The sequence below is a fragment of the Pteronotus mesoamericanus genome, unplaced genomic scaffold, assembly GCF_021234165.1.
Source record: "Pteronotus mesoamericanus isolate MK-2021 breed Mesoamerican mustached bat unplaced genomic scaffold, CSHL_Meso_final contig_502, whole genome shotgun sequence".
NCBI classification, from domain to species: domain Eukaryota; kingdom Metazoa; phylum Chordata; class Mammalia; order Chiroptera; family Mormoopidae; genus Pteronotus; species Pteronotus mesoamericanus.
The window spans coordinates 4475225-4488094 of record NW_026555187.1 but is presented as its reverse complement, the minus strand read 5'-3'; the positions used below and the strand labels follow the sequence as shown (position 1 = coordinate 4488094).

The following is a 12870-nucleotide window of genomic DNA, read 5'->3' as shown; positions in this document are numbered from 1 at the left end:
GAAATTGCCACGAAGAAAAAGGGAGAGAACAAAAGTGGACCCCAGACAAGGCTTTTTAGCGGTAGGATTTCAGGTGTCATGGTTGGGGTGAAGTTTCAGGGTGAAGGTGTCTTTTGGTACTTACCCTTCAGATGACACCTTGCAGGGGCACCTGCCAGCCTACTCCCCGGCGGGTGCGTCGGGCAGGCCGGCCCGCGGTGGGGTGCGGGTGTGCCGAGCTGGTCTTCCCGCTCCCAGGAGCGCCTCCCAGTGGCTCTGCAGGGTCGTCCCCGGGAGCCTGCTCCTGGCTTAGCCGTCAGCTGTATTCTCGGTTACCCAGGGAGGAGTCAGGGCTTAAATTACAGCCCTGGGAACGCCCCTCCCCCCCAGGCCTCTTGGCAGAACCCCAGAGAGGGTAAAGCAAGGAATGCATCTACAAGACGTCAGAGCGTGTGTAGGTGTGTGCAGTGTGCAGGTGGGGAGTGTAAGTGTGCTCAGTACGTGCTTCGGTAGTGTGTGCGTGGGGGATTTTGTGTGTGGGGGGCGCTGGTGTGGGCGTAGCATGTCTGTGCCGTGCATGTGTGTGTGGTGAAGGATGTCTTATGGTGGCCCCCTCCGTGTGTGGATAGGGAAGGAAGGGCGCCAGGTGGGAAGAGAGCTGAGCGGGACAGGGTTGAGGGGGCCGTGGCCCTTCCGTCACGGGGACAGCTGCTGCCCTCGGCCCCGACTCACCTCTGAGGGACGTCCTGGGACCAGGGGTCAGAGATGAGTGCCAAGGGGTGTTTGAAGGTGGGAGGCCACCTGCGCCTGATTGACAAAAATGGCGAGTACCCTGAACCTCTGTGTGTGTATTTAGGGACTTCCTAAGTCTGAGGGCATGTCAGTGAACTCGGGATCTCAGGCCCCCCCCACCCTCGGGCCCCCTCCCCGTAGGAGCGGTGTGTGTGTGTGTGTCTCTGTCCCCACATGCTCCCTGAGAGTCCCTCACATGCTGTGAGCTGACGTAGGTGTGAGGACACGTCCCTGAACAAGGCAGAGGGGTCTGTTGCTCTCTCATGGAGCTTACGTTCGAGTAGCCAGAGGCAGAAGTCGACAGAAAACAGAAAACAGGCCGACAGGCGAGCTAACAACACCACAATGTAACATAGCGGTGACTGGTGCTCTCGTAGGTTGGGAACGCCAAACTGGGACTCCCGGGAGGGATCCAGCCATGGGGAGGTCCGGGGAGTGGCAGAGGGGACAGCAGAGAGAGGCCTGCAGGTGGGGACACGCAAGTGACAGACTTTGGATTTCACTCTAAGAGCGATGAGGGACCTTTCGAGGAGTCGGACACTTGAACGGTGCGGTGCGATGGATGGACTGGAAAACACTGCAGTTGCGCAGTGGGAGAGCGGGTCCTGAGGCGGATGGCAAGGCGGGGGGTGGGGGGGGGCGGCGGCCACGTCCCGGGACAGCAGAGGGGCGGAGGGGATGCTCAGGCCTGGATGTGTTGCAGACAGAGCTGGGAGGAGCTGGGAGGAGGTGGCCTGGCGGTGAGGCCGGCTGGTAACTAGGCTCGGACAACGACACTGCTGTGCGCTGGGATGGAGGAGGTGAGAGAGGGAGCAGGTTGCCGGGGGGCGGGGGCGGCAGAAATCCCCAGCTCTTTTCTGGCCATATCAGGGTTGAGATGCTGGTTAGACCTCCCCCTGGAAGTGCCACGTGGGCAGCTGGCTGCAAGCCGGGAGGTCTGGGAGGTCAGGGTCGATGTACGGGCTGAGTTGTTAACATGTAGATGGTGCTTAGACCATGGAACGGTGAGCTCACCTAGAGAGTGCACAGACGGAGCGGGAGGCTGGGGCGCTCTGCACACAGGGCCGAGAGCAGGGCTAGTGGGGAAGGGGAAACCAAGTCAAGGGTGCCCGGGGCGGGGCGGGCAGAGAAGCCCCGGTCTGCAGATGGAGGACTGACCAGCTGTGCCGGCAGGGCCCCAGGGCTCAGGTGGGAGAAGGGTGGAGGAGTGACCACTGGATTCGGCCCCACGTGGGTCACGGATGACCTCGGTGGGCGTATCTTCTCTTGGGGTGGTGGGTTGGAAGCTTGATCTGTGTGGGATGGGGGAGAGGGAGCAAGACGAGGAGGTAATAGCAACGGTAGGTGGCTCTTTGGAATTTCTCTGTGAAGGGGACAGTGAAGTAGGGGGTGAGGGCTTATGGGAAGGCTTTGCTTTCCTCGGTGTGCGCTGCGACGGGCCGTGTTGATGGGTGCTGGGGGGTGACCCACGGGAGAGGGAGGAGGTGAAGGGGCAGAGACAGGGCGCGATTTCTAGAGTGACGTCCCCGAGAAGGAGGCGGGGGGACCCAGAGCACCCGGGGCAGGGGCCCAGCCTCCCCAGGGACAGTGGAGGCAGGACAGAGGGTGGGAGCCACTGGGGAAGGGGGGAAAGGAGGCCGGCAAGCCGGGTGTGAGTCGTCCCCAAGGGCAGGCGGCGGGGACGGCGGGGACGGTCCCATGGAGTAGCGCGGTGGTGGGCTAGTGGCAGGACCCCCACCAGCTGTGGGCCCAGAGATGGGGGGTCCATGATCTGCCCGGAGGGTCACTGCCTTTAAACTCCATATGCTAAGTGACCAAATCCCCAATTTTACCAAATTTATTGATTTACCAACGCTTGTTTTTTGTTTTTGTTACTTTTAAAGTTTTTAGAAATTCACATAGAATTAACGTTCATGGTTTCTGAAGATTTTTACAAGTGGTTTTCACAGCTGTGTTCTAAGGTGTGTTGCGTTTGGGGATCTAAGGGTCATGAGTGTTGTAGACCCCCTGGGGCCAGCCAGACCGGTGCGCTCGCCGTCCGTGAACAGCACAGAGTCTGTGACGCGTACCTCCGGCCCACGTCCATTCACTCAGACCGCGGGCGAAGGACTCAGTATCCCATCAGTGTGGAGTGCCTCCGTTTTGGTTTTGAATTGTTATAAAGGCAGAATTAAAGCTGATACACCATTGTGGGAATTGGTGTGAAAATGGTAAAAATCCTAAATATTAAAAAAGTAATCCAAAACTATATTTAAAAGGACAGGGAGCCCACAAAAGTGGTTGAAGTCCTTTCTGATGTGGAATAATGAAATTTTAATCACTAAACACACAAAATTAAAACAGATAGGCTTTTTGAAGAATGAAAAGAATTCTGAAGTGGTTAAAATGTGACAAAGGTATAAGATGATATTCAAAGGGGATTGATTTTGTTCCCCTCAGTTGATTTCCAGTGAATTTGACATTCATCGGATTGACTTTTGGGTGGTCTGGTCTGCTTCCAAAAATGGAGGTGCTCAGGAGAGAGCTGGGGGCCGGTGCTGTGCGGGGCTGGGGGTGCGGGGCAGGGTCAAGAGGAAGCTGGCATAGAAAGGAGCCTGGACGACACCTGGTCAAACAGCAGCAGGGGATGAGGCCGGGGTCCCACGGGACCCCTGTGTCCCAAGATGGGTCTGGCGGGCGAGGCATGCTGGTGCTGCCTGGTCACCTCTTGAGGAAACTGAGGCACTGCCTGATGCCTGGGGCCCTGGCCGGCCAGGGTAAGAAGGGTCCCCGACAGCCTGCTCTGTCAGGCTTCCTGGGTGCCTCTTGCTCACTGACGGGGAGACTGGGGGCCCGTTTATCTTTCGGGGTGTGGCATGGGAGGCTGGAGTGACAGGCACCTGGGACAGGCCTCTGCTGTGGGGCCCTGTGAAAACCGAGATGGAGGCGGACCCTCTTGCTGGGAAACACGCTCTTCAGCGAGCACTTGCGGCGCCCGTGCTGGGCTGGAAACTGCGTGAGCCTTTTTGCCTGCGTTTCCCAGTGTAGGCTGTAGCGTGGTCGTCCTGTGTGTGTCTGCAGGGCGGGTGGTGTAGCCCGTTTTGCAGGCGAGGAAAACGAGGCTCGAAGAGGTTGCAGACGTGTGCACGTTTGCTCCTCTCGTCGGTGGCCCAGCCAGGGTCTCCGCCCCCCAAGCCCCTGCCGGGCTGAGTCCCTGCCATGATCCTAAGCCCAGCCTGGAGCAGGGCGGCCCGGGTGCTTGGGCAGCCAGGCCATGAGCCTCCGGCCAAGGCGAGAGCTTGCACTCGTCCTGCGGTCACCGGCTCTAGAGTGTAAGCTCCGGGAGGGCGGGGCCGTGGGCCATTCTGTCCACTTCTCCAGCGCGGCTTTGCATGGAGAGGGTCCTCAGGACGCAAGTGCTGTGACAGGGAACGAACCCTGCAGGAGAGCAGCACGGGCGGGCGCCCCGGAGCCCAGGAGGTGTGGGGGTGTGGGCGGGGCCCTCACAGCCCACCAGGCAGGGCGGCCCCTCGCCCCCCCCACTGCCCCGCCTCCCGCCCAGCCCTGTGGGGGTCTGCGGTCCCAGACCCCATTGCCGTTGCTCCTCTGCTCGCCCCCCGCCCTCGTTATTTGCACTCAGTGGGCTGCCCTCCTTTCTGAGGCTCTTGTCTTGGCTTTCATGACACCGTGTCTCCTGATTCCCACCACTTCGTGGTCCACTCCTCATCTCCGCAAAGTGGTGGCAGTCACCTGGAGCCTGTTTCTGCTACCTCATTTACTTGGGTGGCTTTAAAGAGCCTCCGGTCACTTCAGCTCAGTTCATGTCTCCGGCTCAGACCCCTCTCCTGACCTCCAGACTCGTTTGTCCTCCTGCCTTTTCAGCGACTCTGCTTGAACCCTGATGGGCGCCCCAGACTTCAGTCGGGACAGAATGATCTATTAGGCCTGCCTCTCCTCCTCCCCAAGCCCTCCTGCTCCGTGGGTCCCATCGTCCTGGCGCTCAGACCCAAACCTGGGACTTTTCCTGAGTTTACTCTTCTTATTCAGCGTCTGACCCACCCTCTGAGCTTTCTCTCTAAATACAAGGGGCGGGGGAGCAAAAGTAGGTTTACAGTTTGTTTGGAAAACAGTACAGTAATTCTTAAGTGGTAATACCAGCGTGAACTGTGTTTTGCGTGTTCCCAACTGGAAACGTCCTTTTGCCCCACCCCGTGTGTGCAGCATGGGCTCATTTTCCGCCCCCTCTGCAGGCGCCACTGCACTGAGCTACACCGCCTTCCCCTGCTCCTGCCACGGCCCGTACCCGGTTTCCTCTGTAGCCCGGGCTGCCCCTCCCCCTGCCCCGCCCGTGTGGCCTCCTGAACTTTGCACCTTGGAATTCAGTCTGAAGTTCCCACCCCAGCCTGCAAGGCCCCACTCCTCTCCCCTGAGAGTCCCCTCTCTTCCTTCTGTTCCGTTTGGGAAGCGGCAGCCGCTGCCGCCTCCTGCCTGTGAACAGGCCAGCTCATGGCGGTCACAGGACCTTTGCACCTGCTCTTCCTGTTGCTTGGGGGTTTCCTACCTTGGATGTTTTGCATCTTTCACTCCTGCCTGTCATTCTCTCTCAGCATGGATGTCACCTCTTGAGACAGGCCCTCCCTCATCCCTCCAGTCATTCTCTTCTGAGTTCCCCTGTTTTATTTTCTCCATGGCGCCTACCACGCTTTAACTTTATTCATTTATTTGTTCATTCCCAGCCTTCTTCTCATGGGAATAGAAAAGAACAGGGACTCTGTCTTTCTAGCTCCCAGCTAGATTTCTAGGGCATGCAGTCAGTACATGAAAATTTTTGCTGACTGACAGCTGTTTATTGGGCTGCCGATTGACAGGGATGTGGATGCCGGGTATGGAAGGGGCAGGCGTGGGTGAGCTGTGTGTGTGTGTGTGTGTGTGTCGCAGTGTGGATGTTGGCTGTGTTTATACAGGGCCAGGCTGCTCGGGGGAATGGGGTGGGATGCGGGGCCTTCTTCCGGCAGCGGGGGGGGTCTTGCACGTGTGTGTGTGTGTGTGGGGGGGGAGTATGTATGTATGTAGAGGGAGTTGGGTAGGCAGGAGAGTCAAAATGTAGGAGACCATAGAGTTTCAGGTGGGAAATGAGACCCAGAGACGGCCCAGCTTTGTCTGGGGTTTCGCAGCTGGGAGCAGCAGACACAGGATTGGGGTGCAGTCTCTGACCCCCACTCTAGTGGAGGAGCAGCACAGTGTGGCCGTGGAGCCCAGGGTGGGCTTGGGCGGGCGTGGCAGCTGCAGACGGGCAAGCGGCCAGGCTGAAAAGTTCCTGGAAGGCCGGAAGGGGAGCTGAAGCACCGGGGCCCGCGGGCTGGGCAGCGTCCCAGGTAGCCTTTCTGCTCCTGCAGGGAGAGGCCTGCTTCTGGTTGGAAAGTTGACCTCGATGCCCCTCTCGGTTGGGTGGGGGGCATGCTCAGGTGACAACACCGGCCGCACACTGCTTTCTTCAGGGGCTGGGTGTGGAAAATGTGCGCTGCGTGGGGTGTGCGCACGTCTGAGGAGCGGGCCACAGGCAGCTCACCTCGCTGCTCAGCCGCTGGCTCTCCAGCTTCGGAGGCAGGGATTGTGGGGAGCTGGGGAAATCCGGGTTCCTGGGTTCCGGCCAGGGAGCTCCCGACACAGCAGGCCCGGGGTGGGGCCTGGCATCTACGTGTAATAGGCAGTGCCAGCGCGTCACAATGCACCGAAGCTTAAGAGCCTCCACTTGACATCAGTGACTTCCCTTTGAGGGCACGTGCGCCGCTCCTGGAAGGCGCTGTGAGCGCCAGAATGAGCATTGGTGTTTTTGGAGAAGTAAACACATGCTAGGAAAATTCAGAGCTAATGTACATCTTACCATTTAGGCCAAATCTAGGTGGGTACTGAAAAATTAAAAAAGTCAAGTGATGAAATTTAAATATTTCATTAACTTAAGAAGTAAGAGATTTAAAGAAGAAAATAAGAGCAGTGGTACTGGAAACATGGCCAGAATGACATAGGTGGTACCTGGGGGCTGAAGCTCTGTATGGGTCAGGCAGGCATCTTGAGGATGTTCAGTTTGAGGTGCGAGGGACAGATCCCAGGGCAGCACCCAGGAGGGAGAGACCGCCCCCTCCCTTGGTGAGGGCGGTGAGGGCTGGTGAGGAAGCCAGAATGTGCCCCCGGGGCTGGGGCGGGTAGGCTTTGGGAAGTGCTGGGCTGGTTAAACCCAGCCTCACTGTGCCAGGCACCGTTAGCTCCTGGGCGGGGCCTGTTGCCTGGCTCCCGTCTGCTAGGCCGGGAGGCCCCTGCGGGTAGGAGTGACTGAGTCCGGGGGGGCGGGTCTGCCCAGGCCTGGGAAGAATTTGTAGGTCCTGAGTCCCTGGCGATTTCCTGTGTGGTCTCGTCTCTCTGCGCAGGGACGGGACGGGGAGGGGTAGGAGACTGTGGTTTTGTACATCTTAGTTCAGGGGCTGCCCCCACCCTGGGCGAGGCTGGTGTCTGCAATCCAGCACCTCCCCTTGCTCCCCGTGGGGCCTCGGGGAGGAAAACAAGGCCAGAAAACAAGGCCTTTTGGGTCTGAGGGAGGGCGTTTTCCTGCGGACAGACAGAGAGGCAGGGAGGGGCTGGCCGGTCCACTGCCTGTCCCCGGCCCACGCCTCCTCACTCTCAAGCACAGCCTGAGCCAAGGACCGCTCCTGGGGCCTTTCCCCGCGGTGGCGTGGGGGCCCTGTCTTCGGGCCCGCCCACCCCCTGTACCCGCTCTGGGAGGGTCAGAGAGGACATCTTCCTGGTAACTAGGCAAATCACGATTACTATTGCCACATTTTTTTTTTTTTTGTATTTTTTTTTTTCCCTAGGAAATTTACCAAGTTTTGGCCCAGGGGTTTACATCTGCCACCCCCTAGCAAAAGCTTTCACTATTCAAGCCCAAATGGAAGCCACTGAGGCTATAATTACACCGGCATTAGCTCAGAAACATGCTGAGAGGAGCGGGAACAGAGCACCTGGGGAACCTAAAAGCAGCCACGGGCCGAAATTAGCTGCTGTTCTGTTCGGTCCCGCCCTGCCCCTCTCTGGGGTCCCTCCCCGTCCTTGCTGTCCTCCACTTCAGCCCAGGCTGCTGCGCCCATCCCTTCTGCCAGCGTCCTGACAGGTGCACTGACCGTGAAAGAACCACCTGGCTGGTCACGGGGAGGCCCCTTGGAACCGTGCTTCCACTGTGGCCTCTGTGTAGACAGATGTCCTCCGGTCCTTGCCTGGCTGGGGGCAGAATGGTTTGGCAGCAGCCCAGGAAACTGCTGGGGGCGGGGCGGGGCACATGCCCCACCCCCCACCATGTCCAGCAAGCTATCTGCTCAGCATCCAGAGTCACCTCTGCTGGGTCCCTCTTTCAGTCTCTGTCTCCAGGCACATGGCTGCGTGCTGTCAACTCCTGTCCTGCTGTTAGTTCCCTCTGCTGGGACCCCCTTTCCACTCCCTGACCTCCCCCTGCGTCTCTGACCCCAGTCTGGGCAGGATGCCCTCTCGCTGCTCCCACAGCACCCTGGCTTCCTCGGGGCACAGCCTGGCCCTTTGTCCCCACCTGTGTGTCTGTGGAAATGCCTGCATGCGGCAGGCCCTCAATAAAAAAATGTTAATCGAATGAATAGGAAAACGGGCCTTGATTCCCTTTCTGCCTTAATTCTCCTTTTGTTTTTACAAGCAGGGAGTTTGCTCTTTCTGCCTTTGTAGGGCTGTTGTCGGTGAGGCAGGGTGTTGGGGTGATGGCCTGGTCTTCATCGATGGGCCCCGACTTTCACTTCTGAGCACTCTGAGCTGGGTGCCACGTTGATACTTGATCACACATGGTCTTGTATGGACCACCAGCACCCCGCCCTCTGTCAGCCTCGCTTCCTTCATGATGTTAACCAACACGTCACGGGCGCTTACTGTGAACTAGATACTGTTCTAAGTACATTTATTCTTTTACTCATCAAATGCTTATTCAGCACCCAGCGTGCATCAGGCCCTGGGAAATATGGATGCAGCACAGTGAGCGCAACTGACTAAGCCCCTGCCTTTGCAGGGCTTATATCGATACAAACAGATGAGTAAGTAGTTTATGCCGTGGCAGATGGTGACGAGTGATGTGGGAAAATCAGAGCCGAGTAGGGGTAGAGGGAGCAGCTTGCTGCTCTGTATAGGGTGGTCAGATAAAGCCCTCCCCAGAAAAAGTAACATTTGAGCACAGCCTTAAAGGAGTGAGGAATGGAGAGGTGTGGTCGTGCGGATGGGGGAGGGCTTTCTAGGCAGTGGATGCAGCACGTGCAAAGGCCCTGAGGTCAGGGCACGAGCCAGGAAGGCCAGGGAGACAGGCGTGGCCGGAAGGGAGTGAGCGAGCGCAGTCGGCGATGAGGCCGTACAGAGCGCTGCTGGCTAACAGGTGCAGAGTGGGGCACAGTGGGTTTACCGTTGGGAGTATGCGAAGAAGTTTATTCTTGTATTTTTATTAATTATTGAATGATTTCCCATATGAACAACTTTACGGTAAACCTGCTTTTGCCCCACTGTATAGTATGTCATGTAGGTAATTCTAAATTTTTTAGTAGTCACGTTAAAGGAGTAAAATAAAACAAGTGAAGTTAATTTTTTTTAAATCCTCACCTTGAGGGTATGTTCATTGATTTTAGAGAAAGAGGAAGGGAGAGAGGAAGAGAGAAGTTGATGTGAGAGAGAAACAGTGATCATTTGCCTCCCATATGTGCCCTGACCAGGGGTCGAACCCGCGGCCTTTTGGTGTAGAGGATGACGCTCTGACTGAGCCACCCAGCCAGGGCAATTACAGTGAAATTAATTTTAATAACACATTTGTTTAACACAGTATCTCCAAAATAGGATCATTTCCACATATAATCACAGTAAAAAATATTACTATTTAAATGCTTTATTAAGTACTCAAAATCCGGTGTATCTCTTCAAAATCTGGTGTGGGCCTCTCGTTTTAGGCTGGCCGCATTTTGAGCCCGGGGCGCGTGTGGCCAGTGCTGGACGGCACCGGCGTGGAGGCCCCGAGGCCCCTGAGTGAGACAGGAGGCTGCTGGAAGCTTTGGGGCCCAGGACCCTCCCCTCCTGCCTTAGGTTCTGGAAGGCCTGTGTCACCTGTGATGAGGGAACTGTTCTGAGGCGAGGGGCGGGTTCAGGGACAGAGCAGCGAGCCTGGGCCAGGGCCCCCACCAGCGCACGGCGATGGCGTGTGCATTGAACCAAGATGGCAGCAGCCGTCGGATTCTGGATGTATTTTTGAAGGTAGAACTGCCAGGCTTTTCTGACATGGGGCGTGAATGAGAAGAGGAGTCAAGGAAGCACCGAGATTTTCGGCCCGAGCTCTGGAAGGGTGCGGCTGTTTTCAGAGGCCTGAGGGAGACCGGGAGTGGGCGCAGCCGTAGGGGAGCAGGTGATGTTCGGTCTGGGGCATATTGGGTTTGAGACGCGGAGTCAGCCTTTGACGTGGGGCTGACAAGCAGGCTGGTGGACGTATGGATCAGGGTTCAGTGGGGAGGTCTGGTTGGGAATGTAAGTTTGGGGGTCATTGCTGGCAGTCAAGGCCACGAGGTGACCTGAGGGCCTTGGGTAGCAAGTGCCTGTAGGGAAGGGGGCTGAGCCCGGCAGAGCAGCTAGGAAGGGGCGCGCAGGGTGGCAGCCGAGGATCGGCAGCCCCGAGGAGAGGGGTTGGGGGCAGGGACCGGCTGTGTCCCCTGTGTTGCCGGGTCACTGAGACGGGTCCAGGCAAACACCAGGCTGCAGTGGGTCCAGAAAGAATGGGGAGGGAGGAAGAGATCGCTAGTGTGGATGACTCGTTTGAGGGGCTTTGCTTTAAGGAGAAGCAGAGAAACAGGCAGCAGCTTAGCCACGAGGAAGTCTTTTTTTCCTTAAAGATGGGCGATGTCCTAGCTGACGGGGATGTCCTGGCAGACAAGGAGAGAGAAGACGAGAGATCTCATTCACGCTCACAGAACACTGTGAGGCAGGGACTGTTTTGAACACAGGGAAACTGAGGCACAGGAAGGTTCCGTCCCTTGCCTAAGGCCACACAGCTGATAAGTAGCAGGGCCAGGAGGGGACCAGGGTGGCTCAGCCTGGAACTCCTGGCCTGCACCGTCTGGCTGTTCTGCCCCTTGGTGTCCCGCCTGGATGTATGAGCTCTTGAGAACAAGTCCCCCCTTACACCTCTGCACCCCACATGCACGGGGCAGGGAGAGGGCTGTGCCCAGGCGGGCGTGGCAGACCTTTAATGGCCAGAGCTCAGAACGCTAGGGCCCGTGCTGGCAGGCCTCAGGCGCCCGGGCGGCCACGGGAGGGAGGCGCGGTGTCAGCGTGCCTCAGCGAGTCCTTCCCACCCCCTGCTGGGCCTCGGGTGGAGGGGTGGTGCTCCGCAACTACTGAAAAGCATTTGCTGGTGGATGAAGAATGAATGCAGATAGGGCTCATCCTAAAACCTGAGCCGATGGCTCTTCTGGGCACACCATGGTGCTGGTGGGGTATGGGCTCCTACTCTGGTTTGCCGCCAGCGTTCTGGGAGACCTCGGGCTAGCCCTCCATGCACCCGGCGCCTCAGTGTCGCCGCCTGTGGGTTAGATGATGGCCCATCCGGTCTCACTGGCACGTCCTGAGGGGGCACATGCAGATGGGGCTCCTGCCTCTTGCCTGGTCCGTCTGTCATCAGGTGGACCGGAGGCGCCTGGAGGGGTGGGAGCTGGCTGGCAGTGGGGGTTGGGGGGTCCTTGTGCCGGGTGTTCCCTTCGTTGGAGAGGCAGCCCACCCAGGGGACCCCGGGGGTTCTTGTGCATCCTGCTTTGTGCCCGCGGGCAGTGGCATAAAGCTCAGAGCTGTGGCACTGGCTGCAGGTCCCCGCCTGTGGCTCGCCTGCCCTGTGGCCGGTGGTGCGCCCGCCCTGCAGAGTGCGGGGCTCGCCTTCAGCCTGCACCCCCACGACTAGGCTCCCCTCCCAGAGCTTTCTATTAGCTGAGAGGGTCCCTCCACACCGTGGGGGCGTTTCGGACTGCGCGCGGGCAGTTCCGGGCGGGGGTTGGTGGTGGGCAGTGGTGCCTCGGCTGCTGAAGCCCCCATAGCAGAACTGTCCCTCCCTGAGTGCCAGCGGTGTCCCTGCCGGAAGCTCATACGTGTGGCCGTTGGTGTCCAGAGCCTGGAGCCTGTCTGGGCTTTGCTGCCACCCAGCTGTGTGGCCTTGAGCCAGCTGCTCTGTTTCCCTGTTCCCCACACGCGTGAACAGAGCCACGAACACCCAGTGGCTTGGCTTTGCTGCTTGCGTTAAGTCTTAAATAAGCTTCAGAGGAACTGCCATCAGGGTAACGGCTCACCGGACATGCACACTCCGTGCCAGGCGCTGCCCTGGCGCGTCGTGGGCCTGGACATTCCCTCATTGAACCCTCGTCTCCACCTAAGGAGGGAGGGCCTGCAAAGTGACCCCATCTCGCAGACAGGAAGCTGAGGCAGAGCAGAGTGAGTGCTGGGAGGTGTCCCAGGGAGCGGGCGGTGTGTCGTCACCCGGCCTGTGCAGGCCTCTGACCTCTCTCGCCGTCCCCATCCAGGGACCGGTGCGGACCCGGCGGTCAGTGCCAAGAGCAACCACTGCCTGGATGCTGCCAAGGCCTGCAACCTGAACGAGAACTGCAAGAAGCTGCGCTCCTCTTACATCTCCATCTGCAACCGCGAGATCTCGCCCACTGAGCGCTGCAACCGCCGCAAGTGCCACAAGGCCCTGCGCCAGTTCTTCGACCGGGTGCCCAGCGAGTACACCTACCGCATGCTCTTCTGCTCCTGCCAGGACCAGGCGTGCGCTGAGCGCCGCCGGCAGACCATCCTGCCCAGCTGCTCCTACGAGGACAAGGAGAAGCCCAACTGCTTGGACCTGCGCAGCCTGTGCCGGACCGACCACCTGTGCCGGTAAGGGCGTCGGCTGTCAGGTGCCGGGGGGCCTGGATGCGAGCCCTCCCTTCCTGGCACACCTTCCACACCTCCCCCCACCACGCCCCCCCGTCTGCTGGAAGAATGGTCCTGGGCCCAGCCAAGAGGGCGGCTTGGCCATGTGCAGAATGAACTACCCCCCCTCCC

At 58.8% G+C, this 12870-nt stretch overlaps 1 protein-coding gene across 1 annotated transcript in view; it reads left to right on the top strand.

Moving 5' to 3' along the window:
- The window catches only part of GFRA2 (GDNF family receptor alpha 2), a 79682-nt gene that overhangs the window by 15473 nt on the left and 51339 nt on the right, over positions 1-12870 (top strand). Inside the window, exon 4 of the mRNA XM_054578764.1 lies at positions 12348-12702. Within this exon, the coding sequence (XP_054434739.1) occupies positions 12348-12702 (355 nt within the window). The remainder of the gene's footprint in view (positions 1-12347; positions 12703-12870) is intronic.